At 34.4% G+C, this 26026-nt stretch overlaps 3 protein-coding genes across 9 annotated transcripts; 2 read left to right on the top strand and 1 right to left on the bottom strand.

Annotated features, from left to right (window-relative positions):
* Window positions 1-202: 202 nt before the first annotated feature.
* Window positions 203-3506, top strand: LOC105172518 (putative F-box/kelch-repeat protein At1g15680). Of its 2 annotated transcripts, none has more exons than XM_088885641.1 (2): window positions 203-340; window positions 618-3506. In XM_088885641.1, exon 2 carries the CDS (start codon window positions 1755-1757, stop codon window positions 3102-3104), a length of 1350 nt encoding a protein of 449 aa, XP_088741767.1. In that variant the 5' UTR covers window positions 203-340; window positions 618-1754; the 3' UTR covers window positions 3105-3506. The 2 variants fall into 2 exon arrangements, with proteins under 2 accessions (XP_088741767.1, XP_011092286.1); XM_011093984.3 differs by having other exon boundaries at window positions 206-336.
* Window positions 3507-5731: 2225 nt separating this feature from the next.
* On the bottom strand, window positions 5732-11415 carry LOC105172519 (RNA-binding KH domain-containing protein). 3 transcript variants are annotated; one of them, XM_088886001.1, is made up of 8 exons: window positions 11221-11412; window positions 10898-11018; window positions 10086-10171; window positions 8576-8718; window positions 7676-7810; window positions 7464-7580; window positions 6435-6578; window positions 5732-6349 (listed from the first exon to the last, which is right to left on the bottom strand). In XM_088886001.1, exons 2-8 carry the CDS (start codon window positions 10993-10995, stop codon window positions 6191-6193), a joined length of 882 nt encoding a protein of 293 aa, XP_088742127.1. In that variant the 5' UTR covers window positions 10996-11018; window positions 11221-11412; the 3' UTR covers window positions 5732-6190. The 3 variants fall into 3 exon arrangements, with proteins under 3 accessions (XP_088742127.1, XP_088742126.1, XP_088742128.1); XM_088886000.1 differs by having other exon boundaries at window positions 10898-11015; window positions 11221-11410; XM_088886002.1 differs by lacking the exon at window positions 7464-7580 and having other exon boundaries at window positions 10898-11015; window positions 11221-11415.
* Window positions 11416-14726: 3311 nt separating this feature from the next.
* Window positions 14727-24483, top strand: LOC105172520 (regulator of nonsense transcripts UPF3). Of its 4 annotated transcripts, XM_011093988.3 has the most exons (14): window positions 14727-14902; window positions 14976-15129; window positions 16986-17092; window positions 17331-17426; window positions 17506-17604; window positions 17747-17826; window positions 18691-18801; window positions 19652-19799; window positions 20883-20956; window positions 22123-22579; window positions 22781-22867; window positions 22950-23068; window positions 23149-23201; window positions 23765-24483. In XM_011093988.3, exons 2-13 carry the CDS (start codon window positions 14990-14992, stop codon window positions 23185-23187), a joined length of 1557 nt encoding a protein of 518 aa, XP_011092290.1. In that variant the 5' UTR covers window positions 14727-14902; window positions 14976-14989; the 3' UTR covers window positions 23188-23201; window positions 23765-24483. The 4 variants fall into 4 exon arrangements, with proteins under 4 accessions (XP_011092290.1, XP_011092291.1, XP_011092289.1 ...); XM_011093989.3 differs by having other exon boundaries at window positions 14727-15129; window positions 23704-24483; XM_011093987.3 differs by having other exon boundaries at window positions 14728-15129.
* The last annotated feature ends 1543 nt before the right edge of the window (window positions 24484-26026 follow it).

Below are 26026 nucleotides of genomic sequence, written 5' to 3'. Positions count from 1 at the left end.
TTTTTTTCTTGTGTTACTCTATGAAATAATTTTTAAATATTTTCAATTTTTACTATTAGTCTTTTTTGTAAATTGATTTTTCAGATTAACACTTTTTTGAATTTAAATTATTATATTCTTTTAGATTCGGTGCAGGTTATAATTTACGGGTTTAGGTAAACTTGCCCATATAACTGTGTATATAATACTTTCTAGGTTTTCAGTTTTCGTATTAATTTCTCTTACCCTGTCTTCCTCGCGCCGCTCTCCAGCAAGACCAGAAAAATCGAAGTTTTATCTTTTTTCAGTTGAACTTCTCAAGACCAGCTCGTGATGAAGCTCGATGGCTCGACGAGCGTAGGTTTAGTTCACAGATGTCTCAATTTCATGTGTTTGATTATATTTCTTAATTTTTGAAATATTTTATAACTGGGAAAGGATTTTTTTTTATTTCACTCTTACTATTCGCCTTTCGGATCTTTGATTTTTTACTGCGATCAGTGAGTCTTTCTCCGGTGCTTATTTATTTCCTTTTTTTTTTATTTCATAAATATAATTGGATCTTGATTTAGATTTGTAACTTATAATAGCGATTAATCATTAAATTTTAATGGCGATTTATTTATTATTTGATACAGGTCATCAAATGAACCGAAGTCCTCGGGTCCAGAACTACTAATCTACAGATCTATTGAATGTGAATTTTAAGTAAGAAAGGATAGATCGAGAAAATGGATGAGCTGAAACTAATTTTCGAGTCCAATCAAGAGCAAACAGAATAGATCTAAGGGTTTTGTCGACCCTCGATAAGCTAGCTCTGGTGACATCTCTAATCGTGCGCACATCGAGTACATTTTCTATTATTTTTTTTTGTTTACGTATTTGTATTTCATTTTAGAAATACATTTTTAAATCTTTCAAGATTTAAGTATTTTAACTAAAATTATTTTATCCTAACATTTAATATTCACGGCTCGGGTTTATTCCCAAAAATATATTTTTTAGATTTTAATTTATAATCATAAATCTATATCAGCACGTAAAAGATTATTGTCGAGTATTAATTTTTAAATAAAACTACGTATTTATTTTTCAATACTATATAATCGATTGAAAAAGAATTACTTATACAGAATACAATAATGTATTGATAATCAAATACCCGTTGTGATATATATAATTTTTTTTGGGTACGAGTTTGCTTTGATATATAGTGTTAACATTTATATATATATATTTTTTAAATTAACATTTAGCTATGATTTTAATTAGGGTTGATTTAGCATTTATTGATTAAATAATAAAGTGGTTTGGAATAATTTTTTTGGATAATTTATTATCTAATTTGTATACAATGAAGAGGGAAAAAAGGTGTCATTTGAAATTTCCAAACTGCCGTGGAGGGAAAAATGAAAATTTTGAAGGGTATTTTTGTCCTTCAAAATGAATTACATTGTGTATATAAGCCCTAGAATAGTAGTGGTATGTCTCACAAAGCCCTGACATTTCTGCCAGCGGCAGATCCTCGGTAGAAAAAAGACAGAGGAATCAATTTCGGGATGGATTTTTTGGAGATATGCGTAGCTGGGATGTCGTAGCCCGCGATTCTAGGTATGATTGTTCAACAGAAAAAAAAATTCTCCTTTGTTGAAAATTTGTTAGCTGGATAACGCCCACCAAATGTATGATGTTTTGCCCAAAGTTGTATGAGTAGGTTTTGTGTGGTTTTGGCTCTATAAATCCTGTCAGGACTGTGTTTTTTAGTAACAGGCGAAATGAAAATTGATGGAGATGAAGTGGGTTTGGGGGGAGGCGAAGGGGATGGGGTGGAAGTTGTGGATACGAAATCTGTTTCTAGGGTGAAGCTTGATCTTAATATCCCTGAGTGGCTTTTGGTGGAGGTGCTCGTTAGGTTGCCTGTGAAGCAAGTTTTCAGTCTTAAACTTGTTTGCAAGCAATGGCGTTCTGTCATTTCGGACCCTTTTTTCATTCGTATGTATGTTTTGCGAGCCTCAATGTCGCGGGAGTTGCCACCTTGGACTTATATTTCCTACACTTTGCATGTTGATGGTTATTATATTCGACATTCGGAGCATCCTAGTTATGAGCTCTTATTGGATGTATATTCTCGGGATTTTAAATGCCCAAGTTTTTATGTCCTCCCTTGCCCGCATGGTCATTATGGATATACGAGTAGATACACTGTTCTTGGAGTGAGCAATGGCTTAGTGCTATATGGTCCACTCGTTTGTTGTCTCAATTATGGCATATGCAATCCTATTACTCGGCAATGGATGGCCCTACCTCCACATTCTTGTCTCTTCAACACTGTTAGAGGGGGTTTAGTCACTAAGGTTGACAATGGTGTTCTCACAAGTTATAGAGCAGTGCGGATTGAGATAATTTTGAAAGGAAGTAGTAGGATAAGATTTGAAGTATTTTTTTCTGAAATCGGTGAGTGGAAGAGTTTTACTGTGGTTACTGAGCAAGTAATTAGAATTAATTCTCGGAGGATGGCTACTATTCTTGATGGAATTCTGCACTGGGTAACAGGTAAACATGGAATAATTGCATATGATCCTTACGAGAAGCCTGACAGCTTGCGCTTTATTGCATTGCCTGGTGATATAGACAGAAGGTGTAATAATGCAAAACACCATGGCATCCCTAGCTTGTGTGATGCACATCAAGGACGACTGAGGTACTTTGAAATGTCTGGTTTTTGTAAGCGTCCATATGGGTTCTCTAGTATTGGTATTTGGATACTCAATGATTATAGCAGTGGAGAGTGGTGTCTGCAACATAGAGTCCGCGCTGCAGACATCCTATATGACGACGTTCTTTCTGGCCAATATCTGTTTCTCCAACCAATGTCTTTCCACCCATTTGATTCGGATATTTTATATTTGGGATATGAAAACATCATTGTCTCGTATAACATCAACTCCAGAAAATTGAAAGCTCATGGTGGTGAACTTGGCATTGAACTGACTATTGGGGGAGAACAGCCATGTTGGTTGTTGGCCTTTTTGTTTGTGATTCCGCCATGGCCTTTATATCTTCCCCCTCTCCCTCACCCTTTCATTCCCCCTCCCCCTCCTGGAGCAGTGGAGGCTTTATTATAGGTTTGTCTTTTGGCCAGATCTTGGCATTGGTGTCTTGTATTTGAATTGCTCTTTTGCTAGGAAAGAATTGTCCTATGTTGTTGTGATTCCGGCAATTCCATTTAGATAGTGACCACAAGATTCTAATGGAATTGCCTGAATCATGATAACATCTGGTGTTGGCATGGCATATATGTGCATGCCATGCATTGATTAGCAGTATTTACATGCTCAATTTTCCTATGGGAGTTGGAGCAGATAGGACCTATGTTGTTTTTGCATTAGAACATAATAGAGGCATGTTGCAGCATGCACTTATGACCTGTTTTAAGGCCTTGTTGTAAGCTTGGAGTTGTTGTTTGTAGAGTACAAGTCCATTATGAACCAATTACCAATCTAATGCTAGCCTTTTATTTTACTTGATTTTTTGCTCCTGACTGAACCCATCTTACTCTCTATAATATTACAAAAATACTTCTTGTTTACTTCCTGCGATAATATGCATAACAATTACATGTTTACTAACATATTATGATGTGGAATGAAAATTTGTAAGATTAATCCCTGGCTGGCAAAAAAGATGTTATACACAAGTGTAACTTTTGCTAAACTTGGTTTTTTTCCAAAATTTATCTTATACACAAGTGTAATAACAATAATTGACGCCAAGAAAAGGAAAAAAAAAAAGGCTAATGTGATGTGATCTTTCCAGAACAGTGAAATGTGCTTGAGACATGACATGAAAATTCTTTTCACAATCGCCAACATATATATTTCGGGAGAGCAGATTAAATGAGGAAAAAGGTTTCATGCAAACTATTCTGATGATTCATCAAGACCTAGAAATGGAACAAAAAAAGAAGAAAATGCTTCTGAAGGTGGCATCAAGAAATCAACTCCAGCCATTATTATCTGTTAATTTGCTGCTTGCAGCAGTTGCTCTGTTACCAATTTGCCTATTCAGATGTTGGAAAAAGAAAGAAGCGTGACGAGCAATTCACACGCTTTAGAAAAGATGTTTGGGGATCAAATAAATCTTTTTATAATTAAATTATACTTGTACGTCTTCACGTGTTAATGTATATATGGAGGTATATCTTTTAGTTCGAAAAAAAATATTTTATTTACAATAAATCAGTAATCAGTCAATCGAGGGTAAATATTAATTTTTATTTTTTTAATATATACAAATTTAGCGAACTTTGACTAACGAATGAATTAATTTGTTAGACAGAAGCAAAAATCAAGGGTGCTAAACGTAATTTTTCAAACTACAGGGAGTGTGTAGTTTTACCAAAACTCAAAGGAGGAGAGTGTAATTATTCCTTTTATTAATTTAAATGAAAATTGGATATAATTTTGAAGTGAAGTTATATTTTGATTCTTTGCTCCAAATCTTGGTTTAAGGGTTTAAACCTTGTTTTTGGATATAGATGCATAATCTTCTCTCAATTTATGGAGCAAACTATGTGTCATCTTAAAATTTGGTAACAAGACTTGATGATTTGATGTCAAAAATAGAACTTTCACAATTGCAGAACTTCATCATGACAGAGAGTTTTGAACTTGGATTCGTTGATTATTATGACTTCTTGTGTTGTGGAATGTGTAATGTTCCATGACGGAGGCCCCTTTATATAGTTATGTACGCTTCGATTTACAACTTGCACTCACTTTAATTGAGCTTGAATATCTAGACTTTTGATATGCTTCCAACTATGGGGTTGTACTTGAACACGCTTTCTCCGAATTAACCAATCTAAAGAGGAAATTTGTATTCATTTTGGATCAATCCTCCAAGATAAAGGCCCAAATTTGGTCGGGCTTACTGCGATTTGTCATTTTAAACATATTTAAAGTCCAAATTTATTATAAACGTTAATTTAAAACTCAATTATTAGTCAATTTATTTTTAACTTTTAATTGGTAATTTATTTTAAGATCTTGATGTCAACAATGCGTAGAATTTTACTAATAAGCTATAAAGTTGGTGGGAAAAAAATTATAGCTTTCGACTTAAATGGCCTTATTTTAAGTAATTTAAAAGTAAAAGTTATAATTGTGATGAATATTAAGAAATTCAGAAGTTGTGGATGCTCATCTTCATCTCCCATCCTCTTTACATTCTACCATAAACTGTAAACTTTTTTGTTCGTCTCCCCTCGTCAAAGATAAGACCTTTGGTTGTAATTTTGAAGCGTATGAATAGGCCATTTTATGTTGCATGAATATATAGAAAAAATGCTATAAGAAGACTCTCTCTTCCCTCTCACTTCTATTCTCATATTATTGCAATATTAACAAGTTTTATAAGACATATATATATATATTCAATTTGTTTTCAGCCAAAAGCTTATAAGCACTTAAATTAAACAGCTGAAAACACCGGGTTAATGGCATGTTTGTTATCAAGTGGGATACATTCATTCGTTGTGAAGATCACATATTATTATGAAATTCGAAAGCAGTAACTCAAAATCCATCTACCCAAAACACAACATAAACAAAAACAAATATGCATGAATCAACCATCCACATACAAAAGGAAAACAAAATTCAAACATAACAGTAGTATCCTGATGAATTTCAAAAGTATTAATTCTGAATGCATCAATCCAAACACAATATAAGAAAAAAAAATGCAAATATGCACAACAAACCATCAACATACAAAAGGTAAACAAAATTCAAACATACATATCTGGAGTCGAACAGTAATTTCCTGATGAAGTTTGCCAGGCTTAGTTCTATGCAAAAACCTACGGATGTATAAATATTACAGCCCTCGTAAGCAGTCAAAAAGGTTAGCATAAAACAACATTATTGCAACTAGTAAGTAGTAGCAGAGTGGAAAATTCTAAATTATGAAAAAGGGGCATACTGCATCGAAACTACACGACGGTAAGAGACGCTCTTGTTAGCTCTACTCCAATCAATCCAGGTTGACGGCGTCACACCTTGGTGGGGCTGCGCGTCATGCTACGTATTGGTTCTATAGAACTTGGCTGAGTTGATGTCAAATTATGCTTCTGTGAACGTCATCGGGACATCAATCTCACAAAAGCAAGAAACTCAATATATAGCTAGAATCAGTTATCCTGAAGGGGTTATCTTCCCGTTTTAGCTCGTTTCATTCCCGTGCTGTTAAATGGAGACATGCCGGGGCTCATGCTAGGACTCATGCTCGGGCTTTCTTCCCGGAAGGTACCGTTTAGCATAGCCAGTTCTCTTAGCTGCTGCTTCTTGTACACGTCCATGGATTCGTCCTGTCAGAAAAAGGGCAGATGTTAAAAGCATTTAGAGATATATGATAGCAGCAAGTGCAGAGTCGTACAGATTGATGATGCATACCACAGGTTTTAGAAGGTTTTCAAGTATTGCTATCGCATGGTCCAAGCGTGCGTCGATTATATCCTCGGGAAACTCAGCCTCCACCAAGATGTGTAGTGGCTCGTTTAAGTGCTCGTATCCAGGCTTATCTTTAAGTTTCTCTTCCTAAATCGAAAAAGAGGGAACTCATAAGTGGATTGCTTTCGCTCATAAGCTTATAATCCATGAAATTCCAGAAATCCAGCTCAACTACAGAAGAGTAGTATATGTATGGTATTTGCAGGATAATACATGACGCCGACCGTGTTCACATGATCTGTCACTTAAACTACAGAATAAGAAATGTTCTAAGTGGGAATAGATGCAAAATCTTGGGTTGATGTCGTAGAATGCAATATGGAATATCCGTCCGTATAAACCAACTAATACCCATTCCTCCTCCATCTATATTGACTATAGAGCAGCATTGATCTATCAAACCATGGTCCCGCCATCATGCTACTTTTAGAAATGGATTGAAAAGATTGGAGTGCGAGTTACTTTATAAAGTGCGGTGACAATTTTCCAAAATCTCAGGAACGTGCAACATAAATTTCAAGCTACAGCTCATAATATTATAATTAACTAAGGCAACAAAACTTCATGGACTAGTTTGCTTCATGGATAAATGTCGAATAAAGTGAGAATGGAAACAATTGAATTCACTGAACAGTAAAAACAAGTCCATAGACATGATATTCACCATTATGACAATTGGAAAAGAAGCTATTGTATCTACGATATAAGATAACCAGCAGAAGGTTGGACGGTACATCCAGAAGATTGGTGCCCAGTTTAAGATGAAAGAAAGCAAAATTTTCACTGGGAAGGGGGCAGTGAGAGGGTGTTCCCAGGTGGAGAGATTACACATGACAATGAGATGATTCTGTAATTTTGAAGCGGCAAAGCATAGTACCAATTTTTTTGTTGTAACTGCATAGCTTATCTTAAGAAAATTTTAAAGTTTTTTAACAGAAGTGCAAAGAAATTGAAAGTAAAACAAATTGGAACCTTAATTGCATCCTTCACAGATCCCTGACCCCTTATAAATATTCGACATTCTGTCATTGCTTCGACCCTTTTCAAAGAGTTCCCACGAGGTCCAAGAATTCTACCAACAAAGTTATACTGCAAAGTTTGAATCAGTACAGCATCCTCATTTGATAATATGGAAACTGAAAAAACAGACTTAAGCCAGATTCTCTAAAGATGCTTTAACTTACATTTGGGTACTTCTCCACAGGAACATCTAGTCGGATAACCCTTTTGACAACTGGAGTGGTAGGTGTTCCTGGGACGACATGCCAGTTCAAAGAGGATGGTTGAAATGGAGCCATTTTCTGGAGGAGCTTATCTTCCTGATAAGTTAAATTCTATGTAAATTTTCCATCATAGTTTCGATAAATTTACCAAGTTTTTCAGATGCAAGTATGACAACAATATTTCAATTGACAAGTATTGAATCAATACTAATTACTTTAGCCTCAGACAAGGATGAAGTGAGATTTAAGCAGCCTGGCTCTGTCATCATATGTCACCAGCGGTACAGTCTAGTTAAAGAATTCAAGAATTGGCTAAACATTACCAATCCAAAGTGGATTCGAGGTTTAATTTAAAATCAAACAGTAAAGGGTAAACCTCAACAAAACCACAACTCTTCTATCTAAGGATGCACATGCTTGAAATAATTCAACTATCAGTGTCTACAAACGCAGACAACTTAGTGAAGGAATTTGATGAGTATATAATGTTGAACAGAGATAGATAGTGCATGACTTTATAAGTGATGGAAAAACAAAAATACAATCGAATAATATAAGTCATAAGAGAACACGCTCGGGTATAGATGATAATCAGTGCCCCATCAGAGGTGATGTGTTCCACAGAGAGGGGGGGGGGACGAAACCACGTTTCTTCAATTAAAGAAGTTAAAAGAAGCGTTTAATCTGTCTTCATGGCAACAGCATGCTTGCATCTTTTGTCAACTTATATAAAAGAACCTTATCCAGAAGGTTGTTAAGCTAGGAAAAGGTAAACAGTATGAAAAGAAAAGGAAGTTTGAGAATTTGGGGGGCAAGTGGACGTGTGAGTACAGAGAATGCTACTTATCCACTACCACTTACATTTGTTTGCATAGCATTCCATGCCATCATACCCATCTGCCCTCCATTAGGTTGCTGGCCTAATGACCTATAAGGATGGTCGTGCCCCATTCTTTCAAGTTCTGCAACCTGATTAGAAAGCAATCCTGATACTCTCATGATTTCTGCAAAAGAAAAGAATATTCACAGATTAAGACAAAGAAGCAGTTGAAAAATGATTGTAAAATAGCTTAATGCCAGATAACAAACATCCAACAAAGATATTTAGCCAAGGACCAAGGCTGTAATCTGCTAAATAAATAGTCCTTAAATTTGAGCATGTAATTATTTATCATGATTTAGCATATGACATCTGAGCCTCATTTGAAGAAGACATGGATAAACATAGTCCACCCACACACCTATAAGATTACAGCCAATTAAGGCATCCACATTAATCACTATACTCTTTCCTTACAAGTCCATAATTGGAATGCATGCATAGCATGGGACTAATTCTGTGAGCAAACGGCACCCTCAACAATAAAATCTAAAGATTTACATGCTAATTAATATTGCAAAACTCAGGGCTACAACAATTCCAAATCTCTCAACACCTTTAATTGAATGTATTAAAAAATCATTATCATGTGGTTTTCTGTCCGGGACAATAAGAATAGAACTTTTCTGATAGATAAACAATTATTAGAATTTATGAGATTGTGTTCAAGAAACTCTAATAAGAAAGCATCATAATGCTTAGACTTGGATGGCAAAACCAAGGTTCAAATATCACGGGTTTTTACTGTGCAACAATGTTAACACTCTTTAAACCTCCAAACTCCACACCTTTACCACATTCAACTAGAATTAAAATAGATTATCATGTATGGTAAGTTTGTGTTAAAAATAGAAGAACAAAAGAGCTAATAATTACCATATTTCAGCTTGGTTTATTAATCCTTTTCACAATCACATTACTTCCAGTTCCATATACCATTGATATATATTCCTACATAAATTTTAAAGTCCTCTAATACTAAACATAAAACAGAACTAAGCTCCAAAGTAAACAAGAAATGTGATCAGACATTTTGCTTGGTTATTCATCACACCATTTGGCAATGATTTCATCTTTGGAGGTGAACTTCGGTTAACATGCGTCTAAGAGGTCACCAGACAAGTTTGGGTGAGAAATGTATGCTAATCATTGCTTAAAGTATTTTGTTAAATGAGTTGCCATCTTTTAAGAATAAGATTCTCTCAGTTTTCTTGAGCATAAAAAATGTTACTGTAATCTGAACTACATCAGAAAATCCAATTCACATGATTCATGTTGAAAAAGGGATCTTCAACTTAACATATAAAGCAATCTTATACATGGTAATGCCTTATAGTTTCTATCTCGACTCTCGTTATCTCCAACAATCAGTGTCCTAGTGTTAAACACGATTTTATGTCAAATCAGTCATATCCAGAAGGTTTCTTCCAAAAATCACGTTTTAAACCCATTGATGACGGACAGCTGTGGAAGGAACATTAAAGTAGCAACCTTGATTTAGAAGTCTGCTGCAAACTGGCAGAATCTGCATGAATGGTCCCAGTTTTTGTCTCTCTGCCAATAGGTCTGCCAAATATCTGCAACCGTCAAAGCAAGCAAATCATTGTAACAGAAACAAACAATAAAATACATATAATAATAATCATGTTAACAATTATCTTCAGGAGCTTACAACTGGAATTTCAAATAATTTGGTCAGTGCTTCACCTTCTTAAGCATATATTGCTCCAATGAACTTTTCACCTAACATTGACCAGTTATTTCTAGTTTTAACTCATGTCAGTAATAAACTTAATACAGGTTAGAGTACTTCATCGCCAACTGACAGCACCTAACTTCTAATTGTTCCAATCAAATTCAAAACCACACGCTATGCTTGGAGAAGAAAATCCTAAGCAAGAAGCACAAAGCTTGAGATGAAAATGTTATCAACATATAAAGCTGCATCCCACTGACCGAACTGCGCTCCCTCATGTTAAACCAGTACAGGAATTAACATCGTAAACCAAGATTCAGCAGTCGGCCGCCATGACACAAGGGAAACCATTATATATCACAGAGATTGCACACAGCCAATATCAACAAATCAGTTACAACTATCCCCAGCAGACTCAATCCAACTTCAAGAAACACAACGAGAACGCTGCGGTACAATCATCAAACAACACAGATTGGATCCAACACAAAAGTTAAAACACTCATACAGACCACACAAACCAAATTTACAGAGACAACAATGAATCTCACGGGTACAAAGAATTGACACGAAATGAAGCAATTCAGAAAAGATTCAAAAATCTTGCCTTTCACGATCTGTGAGCGAAGAAGACCTCTGGAGTGAGCCATGGACTCCAGTAGGAGCATACTGGAAGTAACTCCCCGGTGGGATTCTGCTCTCCATACTCAAGCAACCCCCCTACTCTGCTATTCAAGAATCCACAGAAATCAAAAACCCATCACTGATTTTCCCCCAAAAACACAAACAAAATGAACCCTTTTCACATACTCAACCACACACTCTCATACATGTATTGATACACATACACAGATGAAGATATATCTATATATATAGTACAGCAACAACACACATATAGATTGGGGTGGAGGGGTAGGTTCTTGGGCTTACTGGGGTAGATGGGGTGAGGCAGAAAGAGGACTTGATGAGTGGGAGGTATATGGGAAGAAGATTCCACCTTTGGTTCCCCCCCTTGTGGGAACTCTTTTATTGTTGTGGTGGAGGGGGGAAGATGGAAAAATGACTGCCAAGAGCGAAAAACCCCTACTTCATAGTGGACCTCTTTGGTGGGGATTCTTTGCTTTGTTCTCAATGCGTTCTTGTGTGTGTGTGTGAAAATCATTGGATTTGTTGCACTTTATGTATGTGAGTTAGATATGATGATCTCATTATAATATCTATTACAATCTTATTACTATGGAAAGCTCCAAATTATTTAATTTCCTTTTCCCATTTTGCATTTTATTAATATCTTCTTCTTTTTTTCTTTTTTATTATAACATATTACAATCTTACTCTACATCTTTATTAAGAAATTTACGATATTTTTTTAAAAAACGAGTTGCATATACTACTTTACAGCTGTTTGTTTCGATTTTCAGGTTTTAATAAAAAAATATATATTTTTAGCTTCGTATATGTTATTGTGTAGAAATTAATATATGAAAATGATGCCTATAGGTATAAAAACTAAGAATACACGGACAATTTTTGTATATAAATAGATAAAAATATTTATATAGTACTATAAATAGTTTAAAATAAAAAAAAAAAAAAGAAAAACACAATTAATATGAGAACGGTTTTTAAATAATAAATCCGCGATAAAATATAGTAAAAATAATTATTATGTGTGAATTCAGATACTATCGCACTTTAAGCAATAATACGATATTATAAATTCTTAATTATTATTTTAAAAACTAATAATTACATATTACCTTTTTTTTGTGCAATCTTTGCTTTTTAATTAAATTAATACATAAATATGGAAACGACGTCGTAACACTACCTAATCATACTTGATTTAAAAGAAAATAAATTCGACATTTATGAGTTTCGTGTCAATAAAATCATAAAAAAATAAAGTTATACAAACCAAAAGCAATATAACTTTACCTATATTTATTATTTTTCTACATTATAATTCGTGAATGGTCGACATAAATATATAATTATGTGAATTTATTTCATATGTTATTTTCCAATTACCTATTTTCATACCATGATTAGAGATAATTATCAAAATAATTTTAAATCGTTCCACCGACGAACACATCAGCATGGGAAATATAATATAAACTCATTTAATTAAAATAAACACATATATATTTATATTAAATAAGTAAGAATCATACGACAATATTCTTATTAAAATATTCGAGTTTATTTTATAATTTTGCGCATTAATTTTACCTTGATAACAATATTTTAGGTTGTTTAAATGTTTATTGGTATATCTAACTATATATCATATTTTTATTTTTTCAAATATTTACAACACCTTAAGAAACTCACTTTTTTCAATAAAATAAAAAATATAAATGTTAGTGTTTTATGAACTAATTATTGTTTACAAACTTTATAAATTTCCAGTCAAAAAAATAAAAGTAAATTAACTATATTACTTATTAATATATTATAAATAATTACAAATTTTAATTTGTCGCCAATTTCGATTTTTTACCTACAAAAGTACAAATAATAATGGACTTTTTTAAAATTTATTATAATTATAAATATTTTTTTTTTGCTATTTGAGAAAAACAAATACCCCTAAAATTGACATATGTTTAACACATACCTTTCTATAATAATTGCCACGATGGGTTTTTTATTACACGGCTATTAATTTAATAGGGTGTTTGTAATTTTTCAAACAATAATGAGATTTTTGTAGTTGTGACAAACCTCATAGGAGCGCGCTGTAATTTACCTTTGAACATTCTATGGGTATATTAAATTAATATTATGAAGTTATGTCAAAATACGCAAATATTCCATACTCTTCGCAAAGTTATAAGTAAGTACATTGAGGTTGTAATTGTATTTTCAATTTCATCGTCTGTCCAAAGGCAAAAGTTTATATAAACACTTCTTGAGATATATTACATTACAGATACACCGAAGGGTATGCAGTGTTACTGTATTTGGACCTAAGCTCAAGAATGTAATTAATTCATATATTATTTGATATGAAATTACTAATATGTTTAATTTCTCGTGCAGTTTGGCTTATTTTCAGATAATCGTCTGTGCCAAAAATTAAACCTTTTAATTACCATTATAACCATTAAATATTATATACATATTTTTTTAACTTTAAACACGAGATTAATTTTAAAATTTAGCTATATTTTACATACTCAATAATGAAATTTAAACATCATAATATATTTTTTTTTAAATAATTGATTATACAATCGTCCGATGAAAATTGAATTACAACATAATTAAACCTTCCAAATAATGATGATGTCGTTAGTCTAGACAATAACGGTTAAGACTGAAATCTTATAAATAAGTTTGAGGTTATTGATTGAATATGTAAGTATTTATCTCACTTTTGTATATATATGTTTTGACTCGTTTCCTTGATCTTGGTTGTGTTTATGTATTGATTGACCTATTGATCATTTTATTGAAATATTAACATAATTATATAATTATCGATTAGAAAAAATAAGATAAAATTATAGTGGACTCCTCTCAAATTTGTTATAATTGCAATGTTCTTTTATTATTTGAAAAATTATAAATATCAGCATGAATTAATGATCATCTAACAAATATACTATGGTGACGGCCTACATATTGTATGTAGTATTTATTAGACGGTCGTTTATTATATGGGATTATTTGTAAATTTTTAAATAATGAGAAGTATTTATAATTATGATAAATATAAAGGAATTTTTGCAATATACCAAAAAGATATGTATATATAAGGGATAATTACGCTATCATATCCTGAAGTTTGGTGTAATTATACACATACCTCATGTGGTTTGAAAAATTACACCTAACACCCTTCAGGCTTGCTTTCGTATAACAAATAAGTCCATCTGTTAGTAAAAATTTACCGCATTGTTGATATTAACAAAAATACAAAAAAATAATTTATATTTACACTCGATTGACTTATTACTACTTATTGCAAGTTAAATGAATCTTTTTATGATCAAATTATCCTCATACGTCTTCACGGATTAATACATATGAGAAGATATATTTTCACCGTTATAAGGGTAGTTTATTCTAAAAAAAATTATTTGACCTGTAATAAATCAGTAACAAGTCAACCGAGTATAAATATCAACTTGTAGTAAGTTTTTTTGTTAATATCAATAAATTTAGTGAATTTTGACCAATACAAGAACTTATTTATCAGATGAAAGCAAATTTTAAGGATATTAAATGTAATTTTTTAAATTATAAAAAATTTATGTGTAATTATAATAAATTATAGGAAAGGAGGATGTAATTATCCGAATGTATACATACGCGTATTTATACAGATTCAGTGATTGTGCGAATTCGTATAGTTAATCACTTGGTACACCGGTGAAAGAGAAAAAGTGAAGGACACGTCACACACACGCACAAAATCCTCTTTCGTCACCCCCCCCCCCTCCCCCCACAATTTCTCTCTTCGACTTTCTCTCTCTATATCTTTCTCTGCATGGCCACTTGGAAATCCAAATTTCAAAATTAGGGCGCTTGAGAGAAGTATAATTATCGGTGGGTGATGGAAAGGCTGTCTCCAAGATGTAATTTCCGGGCATTGAAGGGGGTATTGTGGCTGGAATTCAAGTTAATCGAAGAGTGCTTGTATTTTTGTTAATTAACTGTGAAATTGGTGTTAGGGTTTTTGTTTCGCATGAAAGGCCCGTTAGATCGAACAAAGGTGGTGCTGAGGCACTTGCCGCCGACGATTTCTCAGTCAAACCTCTTCGACCATGTCGATTCTCGATTTTCCGGTCGCTACCGTTGGTCCGCCTTTCGCCCTGGAAAATCCAGGTTAGGTTTTAGCTTATATTTTGACTCAAATGGATTTTAATGTGGTCGAAATTTTATACTTTATCTGTTCAACTTGATTTTTTTGTGTTTTTTTTTTTTTTTTTTTTGGGAAAGAAATGGTTTAGGAAAATGTATATTCGTGTGTGGGAGTGTGTGTTAGACGATTAGTCGGTCAATTTTTGTTCAGCGAGGGTCTGACGGGCATTTGATTGATTGGTGGTATCCGTTACTTTCAGGACGGGTAAGGGTTTAGGGACTCGAGCAACGCTCTGTTTTTAGGTCTTTATTTTACTTTTGCTTTTCCTCAGGGTTTGGCTGGTATGCTGCCATGCAAGTTGCATATATGTTAGAAATAATACAGTTTCAGTTATAAGGATTGTGGGGAAGTGACCTACATTTGTTGGAGGAACAGTGAAAATTATTGGGGATTTTATAAAGAGAAAACCATGTTATTATTTCCTTGATGTTGGGAATGGACAATGGTTTGGACTATTGTGATGGCCAACTCAAAATAGCATGATATTAAAATGGCCATGGACAACGGTGGTTTGGATGCCTGTCAATTAATATCATTCTATTTTGAGTCTGACTATTCTTTATCTCTGTTCCCTATGGGACTGAGATTTATTTCTCAGATATTGTGGATCTTCCAATAAAAGTAGGATTATTGAGACAAATGGTATTCAAATGACACCACAGTTATGAGGTTATCCATTGTTGATACTATCGCAGAAATGTTAAGTGGGTTTATTACAGAGAAATCTGATGCTTGCAATTATACTTAGTGTTGCGTGTATTCACTGATCATATAGCTTTTTGGAATTTCTTGCATGTTGACTTTTGGTAGAGAAGTTTTGTCCGAAAGGGTAGTGCTGTTGTTTGTCGTTGATTACCATGCTGGTTTGAGTATTCCATGTGGAATCAGTTGGACCCTTGACTATCCAAAAGGTATCCACTAATTGGATTTTTGGATAACAATCTTTTAGCTTTTGTAGTTTAATGGGCATTATCTTATGGTGAGAATTGCTTTATGTTAAAGGTTTTCTCTGCTGTTTTCTCTTACATTTCGGTTGCAATTTTAGGCCCACCATTCTGGATTCTGTGGGACCTATTGAAACATTGTTTGCTCATTGTTTGTTTGGAGACTGTAGAAGTGACATGGAATGAGGGAATAAATGAGTAGTGGTAAAAGTGAATATAAGACAGCCGAGATATCGGACAAGAAACCTAATGCAGGAACTCTTGGCTGCCATTATGATTACTTTTTATATTTCCTGTGCCTGTCATTTATACGATTGGTTATCTTTTACTTTGGTGGACACGTGTTGCATCAATATTTTGATTGCTTCTTTTGCTTTTTTAAGAAGCACTGAATTGCTTGGAGATTTTTGTGATTGAAATTACTTGTTTAAGACTTTGTTTTGTCATTTTCTTTATACATGTTCCGACAGCCTATTGCATTTTTCTCTTCTGTCATTTAATTAGAGTTTCCAGATATGCTAAAAAAGGGAGCAAGCAAGTTGCTGAATAATGAATAAACTTGGGAACCAACTATCTTTAACTTTTCCATTTTAGACCTCGATCTTTCCCCATTGTGGAATCTTAAGCACCTCTTATCCAAAATGTGGGTTCATCAATCATACCTTGTTCATTATAAGTTGTCTTCTTTTTATTGGACTTTAATTGACATCTACTAGAAAAAGCTTCTAAGGTTGATAATTCATTTTTATCCCGATTTCTTGAAGGAAAGAAGTTTCAGCATTTTTTCATTTTTTTGGGTGCTCAACCATAGTGTGTGATATATCACTTATTCCTTTTCTCATTTCCCCATCTGAAGTTATATGTTTGCCTTGCAGCCAGAAGCATCTGACATATTCTAGAGCTTACATTGACTTCAACAGGCCAGAGGACGTACTCGAGTTTGCGGAGTTTTTTAATGGTCATGTTTTTGTTAACGAGAAAGGTGATGCTTATGAGCATTCTTTAAAGTGGTCTGCAGGTGGCTTGGTGATATTTCATGGCTATAGCATGACATTGTTTTGCTTGTTTTTGGATTTTCCTAGCTATGCTTCATTTCGATGCTTGGTAAAATATTAGTTTGATTGAATGAACTGAACTTCATCTGTTTTGGAACTTCCTGTCACAAATAAGGCATTCTATAAAACCTGAATGGATACTTGCTGCTACTTTATCTTTTTCAGGGACTCAGTTTAAAGCTATTGTTGAGTATGCCCCTTCACAGCGTGTTCCAAAGCAATGGTCTAAGAAGGATGGTCGTGAAGGGACTATACTGAAAGGTGCTCTTTCTGTGTGCCGATTGCATGTGGCATAGGTGCTATTATATACTTCGTTGTTAATTTGTTCACTAACATGTAGATCCTGAATATTTGGAGTTCCTTGAATTTCTTGCAAAGCCTGTTGAGAATCTTCCCAGTGCAGAAATACAGTTGGAGAGAAAGGAAGCAGAACGAGCAGGTCAGTCTTGTGTATTTCAAATCTCATGCTTACTTAGAGTGTAAGATGGCAACTGAATATATCGAGTTATAAAATGAAAAAGAATGCAACAGACTAGCATCTTCAGTTTTTTTAGTTGAATCAAATTCCCATTTGCTTGTAGGTGCTCCAAAGGATGTCCCAATAGTTACTCCGTTAATGGACTATGTTCGTCAGAAAAGAGCTGCAAAGGGTGGAGCTCGGGTATGATATCTTATAACTTGTTAACTGAAACTGGATGTTTCATTCTCCTCTTGGAGTATGTCAGAGCAAGTGAGTTATTATTTGAAAAAATGAATGAATTATTTCCCTTAGTGTTTTAGGTGCAATCCTCCAAATCCTGGAATTGGTTCTGTTTGCCATTGATACTTGTGGCAATTGGCTCTGTTATATTTTCCAGTCTAAGGTGGTCTAAAATAATAAAATATTTTCTCTAGTTTGTAGATAAAACATTTGGTTGTAGTTCTAATCAAGAATATCTATAGCCGCAAGGAGGAGTGTGGTTCTGATTTGAGGCTTTATGATGAGACATGAGTTATCATCTGAGTTCATATGCCATTTTTCAGTGAAGGGTTTTGGTTGTTCTTGAAAAGGGGGTCAAGTACTAAATAAAGAATAAAACAAAAGCATGTGGTAAAAACTTGTGGTTCTGTGAACTTAATAATATCACCAAACTTTTGATTCTTAACCTCATTCCTTTCTCGAAGCTCCCTACTTGGATCCTTCTTAAAGATAGCCAAAAAGCAATCGATGTGGCAAGCCTGCAATTCAGGCTAACTATTTCTTACTGCTTATCAATTATGGCACCAGAAATATGAGGCGCCTTTCATTTCATTTGCTTGACCTATTTGAATTTACAGTTGCATGTCTTGTTTGCTTTTAGGTCAATGGTGAACCCTCCGCTACTATCTTTTGATGAGCTTTTAATGAAAAGAATTATCATCTATATCTGTTACTTTTCAATGTTTCATGGATAATATCTATTTGAGTAATTCTTCCTCACCCCTGTCATGAACTCTTAGTTCGATTTCTAACATGTGCCCCTATTTTCTTCACAAACATTTATAGAGAACCATGTTGAATGGGAAGTCAACAAGAAGAGTCGGTGGAATTTCATCCAGGAGTCCTGTCTCAGGTTCTTCAAAACGAGGCTCAGAAAAGAGAAAGACTTCTACCATGGTAATGGTTTTTCATTTTTTGGTTAGCTTATGATTGATGCATGCTGCCACGGGTTCGCATTGATTTCTCGTCATTAGAAGTTGGTTTTGAAGGCATGCGCATTAATCTATCCCAAGCAAAAACAGCTTCATCTGGAATCCCAACTCCTTCAAGCTGCATGCATCAGTTTCATGTCTCTCTTTTACCTTATATTTGTTCATAAAAATGGGAAGGAAATTGGAATTTGGGAACTATAGAAAAACTTGGTAAATCATGGACTTATATAGGAATAGTGGCTGCCAAGATGTAGGGCTGTATCACAGACCCGAATAACTGTCTAAAAAGATGCCTTTTTGCTCCAAGACTGCTAGACATACAAGTTTGGTTTTTGTCTTCCTGCCTGAACTCTTTGCTACATCTGGTTGTTGAGTGCTCCCATGTATCTCTTGTTATTTACTAGTGTCAGGTTAGTTGTTGATATTTGTGTTGAATGAATTTTATATGCTTTATTTGTGGTTTTTATTAAAAGCCAGCCTGGTTAATATTTATTGATCTGCCAGTTCTAATGAATGTATTACTCTTCATAATTTAAAATCGCTATATTGGCTGTGTATGTTTTCACCTGTTTTGTTGGTTGCATTCGAATTATTGATGGCTGTCTTGTTAGTGGAAAGCATTATTTATCTTGATGTTTGCTGAATAAGGTTTCTGCTTATAGACCAGTTTACATACTCTCGCCTTTATTCTTTTAACTGCGTTATATAAGCATTTGTGTCTACTTGGATGGCATATCATATGAAGTCTTCTTTGATGCTTTGCTGGATTGATGGTTATTAGAAATTAATTCATCACTCAACTATGCTTTGAACAGTATGTCTTAAGGGACAGCTCCAAGGGTGCAAGTAGCAAGGAAAAACCAACTTATCTACTGGTTCCTAAACAAGATGACCAACAGCTCACTGAAAAGTCTGCCAATTTAGCCGCTGTCTCCAGAACTGATGCATTGGAATTGGAAAGTGGTGAGTTCACTATGTGGTTTTGTTTAGTCTATGGTGGCATTTTGCAGGACGTAGAATTTGGTCATACCTTTCTGTTTCTCCTCAGGATTGGAATTAGTATTTTTTTTTACGATGGTCTGCAGTGATTCCATGTACTATTAAATCTCTTAATATTGTGCCATAAAATGGTATAAAGTTGCTTGGCATGTGTAGTATTTAATGAGAATGCTGTGGCTAATATATTGGGAATGTTGCCCACTGCATGCCGGACATGGTTTCTTCTGAGCTAATCATTTTAGAAAGGGTTTTTTTCTGTTTTCTGATATTTCAACTGATATTAATCCTATTTGTGAAGAGATAAGTATGATGGATTGGGATAGAGGCCATGTGGCCTCTAATATACCCCTATATTCTAGGGTACATGCTTTCTGCTGGGTGCAATGTCTTTTACTTTGCTTTAGTGATTACGGGAAGTAGAGAACTAGATAACAAGGGCACATAGTTCCATGTTTAAGCAAGGAGCTCTACTAAAAAAAGCAGTTGGAAAAGCAAGGAAATATCAATGAAGCATGCATTTGATGAATAGGGGCAGAGAATTTATTTGAGTGGAGAACCCGACTCTACTTTGAATGTATATCGTCATAGGTCAAGATAAGGATGCTGTTTTATTTATGCCTTGTGCATATTTCATATTCTTAAAGCTAGATCTGGTCCCATAGATTCCTGCATTTTTGCATTTCACCTATTTGTGTTGGTGTTTAGCTTCTTCTAGCTGTTCTTTCATGCTTTTGTATGGATGATCCCGGAGAAGTGTTAGCTTAGGCTTGTTGGATAAGCCAAATCATATTTCAGTCAGCATTTTAGACAATGAGAAGGATTCATCCTGGAGTTATTAAAGACTAAAGATCACGTCATAAATTATATTCAATATTTAAGAAAAGTCTTCTGATTTCTGCGTTCTTTATTGTCGTAGAATCTATTATCCATAATACTTGAGACTAATAAACTCAACAGAACAAACTTCAATCTCTCTTTCAGAATGTTTCTTGCTGTGGTTGTTTGCTATCTCGTGCAGTCTTTTACATGATGCTATTTGACTTGTAGGAGGTTCAGGATCCACTGGAATTGCAAAGAAGAAAATCCTGCTTCTGAAAGGAAAAGAAAAGGAAATTTCTAATGTAAGTCAATTTATTATTTTATTGTTGTGGTGTTATATTCTGTTGTTGTAACGAGCATGTAAGTAGAATGCATGAAAAGCAAAGACACTATAAATTAGATATGGACCACAACTTTCAGAAATTTAGTAGTTCTTTTCGGGGTGACTAGATGTAGATGTCTTGTGGTGGTGCCAGCTTCCAAAATATTTCGGTGGAGATGCGTCTCCGTGGAACCAAAATAAGCATATAGAGTTCATTTGGTTTAGAGAAACATGGATCCCACAGAAAATAGAAGCAGATGATGGTATATAAGAAAAATTATCGTGTTTGGTTTGAAATTATAATTGGATGGAAATTAGAACATGATGTAGATAACCCCTACAAAACCCAATCTTGTTTCCATTGGAAATGGGGTAGCAAAGTGGAAGTATAATGCCAAAAGACCAAAATTCTTACCTTGATTTATGGTGTTATTCCTACAAATAAAGGTCAATTGGTAAATGTAGCATCATTAGTCTTCCTTTCTGCCTTGTTTTCATTGTACCAAACAAGGTGAGTTTTGTGTTCCATAACATTATGCATGAAAGCAACAGAGCAACCTATGACTGACCCTGATTCTTTATACTATTATATGTTGATGACTGTTAGTGACTTGCATTCCATTAGTACTCAGTTCTGGCTGATAAGAATCATATGTGATTATTGGTAATAAATAGCTTCAGTGGTGATGGCCAAATGCCCCTCGTATATGTTTTTTATTACAAGTTGCACCTTGTTGCTTGAGGTAGACTAAGGAGCAGGTTTCTATCCTGAAGCATATGCTGGAGAATAATATATAATGCTGCATGATGGGCTAATTTCTGTTGAGCTCAGCTGCCGCATAATTAAGTTTGAGCAAAAGCTTGAAAGGCTTCCTACTGGAGCAAAGATAGATCATTCGGCTCGTCTGCTGACTATTCCTTAACTTTGGAGTTATGTCATGCACAATCGGGTGCATAAAGAATCACATTAATTGCTATTATCCATAATAATTGTGATGAATATATAAAAGTTACCCAGTGCTATTATTATGAGGTAAATCCATTTGAATGTGCTCTAGGTATTTTTATTGCCGAGCTTGGAGTTCTCCCTGTTAGCGAGAGTGAAAACGGAAACAATCATTATTTATGTTTTTCTGTCTTTCATAGGTTTCTGGTGGTTCATCACTGCAGCAGAATGCAGCAACTCCTGCAAAAAGTTCACAGAGTTCAGCTCCTTCCAGGCAGAATCAGCGACGTGAAACTAGTGGAAGGATCATCAGAAGCATTCTTCTTAACAAAGATAATCGTCAAAATCAACCATTACCTGTGTCTCAATCAGAACCTCGAATCCATAATTCGAATCAGGAAAGGGACAAAAAGCCTCCTCGATCGCCAAGTATACAGTTGCTTCAGAAGGAAACGAATGGGATTCCTGAGGATAAGGTAGTCAGCAATGATTTGCATGCTGTCCATACTGAGAAGCAGGATAGGCGGATGAGAAACAAGGATAGGCCTGATCGTGGTGTCTGGACTCCTCTTCGGCGTTCAGATGGGTCACATGCAAGTGATGACTCGTTATCATCATCCGCTTCCCGAGCCTCCCAAGTGTTGGATCCTGCAGAAGGTCTAGGCACTAGACAAGACACTATCTTGGCATTTACAGGATATGCTGCACACTTCACTAAAATAATTGATTTACAAAGAATCTTGACTTCTCCTTGGAAATTACATGTTAAATATACTAATGGTGCTTTTGACTCAATTCATGCAATCAAGTATTTAGGTTTATATTATTAATTTTATGACTTACCTGGAACTCATGTAGATGTGAAAAATGAGATGCTGGTTGCTCGTGGTGGTGAGTACAGGCAGATTGGAAGTGGTCGTGGCGGTCATTACTCTGTTGACAATGGTAAGTTTTACCTTCGGAGTTGTAGACAGAGAAGTGATTATACTTGCATACATTGCATAATGATGTCCTATGAGTTCTATAGGTTCTTTTAGGCATGGGCGCCGTAGTTCAGCTTATAACATCAAGGATGTGGATGGCTCTTCAGTTCTAGAGGGGAAACCCTCAAGACGAGGAGGTTCTTCTGGTTATGGTCCCCACGAGGTAGGCTTCAGATTTGTAATGTTCTCCAACTAACAATTCTTGTTCCTGCCTTTAAAGTTTTTTGCTCTACACATTTGCAGAAACAAGTATGGGTCCAAAAGTCCAGTTCTGGTTCATAGTTTTGCTGTATATGGTAAGCTTCGCTATGTTTTGCTCTGTTTCCTTCTCGTTGTGGTGAGAACATAAACTTGGGTTCCTTCATAGAACAAAATATCAAGTATTTAGTTGTGATTGGATTAGCTCCAAAGTAAATAATCTAAACTTGCTAATGTGGGTCAGGCTATGTAGTCAAAGTCAGGATAAAGCTGGGTTAGATCCAGTGCAGAGAGAATCATTTTTCATATCACAGAACCCGTATAAGTTACTGTTGTTGAGTAGGGTCTGAAGCTGCCCATTGGGAGGGTGAGGTAATTGCATTGCCAGTAAGTTTTCTAGATGTAAAAAATATGGCGACCAGAACCTTAACACCTTTTAATGCTGGATCTTAGCAAACTGTTTAATTTGAAGGAACATGTCAAGTGCGATATTCATGTGCCAGAGCTGTTTAATCGATTTACATTTGTGAAATTTATGCAGTTAGAAATTATTGTCTTATTCTTGATTCTATTCCTGTAAAATGATTCAATATAACATAGAAAGCTGCCCTCAAGACTGCAATGTTCTGAATGGTGATCTCACGGGGTGGTGATTCTGCAGCGTAATGCTTTGGTCAATTACCATATTGAAGCATACAGTTGAAGGTGGCTGGGATTCTCTTCCTTGATATGATCTCCGGTGTATGGAGACCAACAATGCTTGCTTGGAACGACTATAGAGGCGCTTCAGTTTTTCCTGAGTGCTACAGATACTGATGTATTTTACTGCTCAGCAGGACGGGAAATAATGGTCGGTTATCGAACAAGGTCAGGAATAGATGCAAACAAGTTAAGAAATTGAATATAGTCAACATATAACACCACCATTTTCATCGGTCTCCCTATGATGGGGTTATACTCAGTCGCTCTCCAATGCTTGCCATTGATTCTCTGGTTATCGAAATACTTTTCTTAGACAGATGACTTCATTTTGCTGAAATGTAAATACAAATCTGGAATGGTGTGTGCTGCTACCGTTAGTTACTATGTTTGTTGAGCGGTTGGCCATCTGGCTTTGGTGGGTATACAATTATAAGCCCAGGTTAGTGCCAGGTGTTAGCTGCAATCGGGTTTGTCAAAGAAGTTTGAAGTCGCTGCCAACTCAAATTGTAAGTTTTTCTTTTTAGTTGAGTTGTATGATACTGATCTGTGTGTATCTTGGAGGTTTGAGGAAGTGGAATTAGAGTTGGCATTTAGGCATTTGCCTTGGCCTGCTGTGGGTTGACTTGGACGGTATAGAATGAGCTTTTGATGGCATAGTAATGTGTTCACCTTCTCTCATGTTTCTCTTGCCTTCCATTCTGTATCCTTTATGCTTGTGTATTACATTGTGTTACATCAATTTAGAGGGTGTTTGCCTAAAATTATTTTAAAGGGATTTAAAAAGTTCTTACATGTTATAAGATACTTCCAAAATTCATAACATGTTATATTTTATTTTAGAAGTAAGCTTTTGAAAATGTTCGGCTAAAATAAAATCATAGAGCTTATAATGCATATTAATAAAGTTTTTACCCTTTTTTACAGGGGCTCACAAGTATGTAACATCTTATTTTTTGGTTGGTGTAAGTTTATTTCTGTGAAGAAATCAAACACCTCTTAGTCTTTTCCAGGGAAAAATTCTGCATGTGCTTATAAGTTCTTAAAAATCATTTGGAAATTGAAAAACTTATAAGATTCTAAAATAAGATGTTTTGGAATTTATAAGCTCTTTAAAAAGCAGTTAATTTTTCATCCAATTATTTTTGAAATATTTTATAAGCTCTTTAATCTTGACATCCGATAGACAAAATATACTCATAATGTTGGTGGTATCTTGTGTAATGGCTTTTTGTCATAATTGTAGTATGAAAATCTTATTATGTCAAACACTTTAACATTTTATTATCCAAATACTTTAAGCAGCTACCTCCCTTGAGGTTTCATATAATTTTAAAAATCCATTCATTGCTTGAAAAATTAAATACCCCTATAATGTTTACATCTGTGCAACTACAAATTCATTATATTGATTTTCATTCAATTTTTATGGTGAATTGGTCAAAATATTCTTTTGAATTATTAATTATAATATTTTATTCTTTTTAGAATTTTATAAAATATTTTATGGTTTGTTTACTTTACCAATCCTCATAATTTTTTTTATATTTTTTCAAAAAAAAAAAAAAAAGAGCAAGGACAAAGTAATTTTTACCTCATAGTTTAAGGATTGCATACTTTATTTTTATTTGAAGGAGGTATTTCTTTTCTTACAAATAAGGAGGGGTTATTTATAATTATGTCAAATCTTAAAAGAGGTAGTTATAGTTTACCCTCTTAAGATAAGCTTAAGCAGTTTTAAGATTTTAAAACATCTTTTAAGATGTAGAAATTTATAAGATATTTTAAATAAGTTTAATCAAACATCATCTAAATTTAATTTAAGGGGATGTAATTGTAATTTACCCTTGATTTAAATCATAAATTGCAAGGATTCTTGTAAGTTTGAGAGAATTTTTCATATTATGTCTAAATATGAGTAGTGTAGATATTCTAAACATCCATATTTCTCGTGATGTTGAAACCCTATAAACGTTTTGTAAAATTATTAGTATACTTATAATTTTATAAAATATTTATATAATTACACCTAATTTCAGAGTAATCTACCTTAAAAATATTAATAATTGTTGTTGCAGTGTGATATTAAAAAGTTTCCTTTTTCTTTTGAACACATCTTGGCTGGCTCCAGCCCACAAAGGTCCTACCAATCCAGATCATTTGCTACGCCTAATCATCAAGTTTAGATTATCTTTAGAGATCATGTGATTGGACCCCTTTTCTT

Source organism: Sesamum indicum, linkage group LG10 (assembly GCF_026168435.1).
Source record: "Sesamum indicum cultivar Baizhima isolate 11 linkage group LG10, ASM2616843v1, whole genome shotgun sequence".
Lineage (NCBI taxonomy): Eukaryota > Viridiplantae > Streptophyta > Magnoliopsida > Lamiales > Pedaliaceae > Sesamum > Sesamum indicum.
The sequence above is the reverse complement of the archived record's forward strand: the minus strand, read 5'-3'. Positions and strand labels throughout refer to the sequence as shown.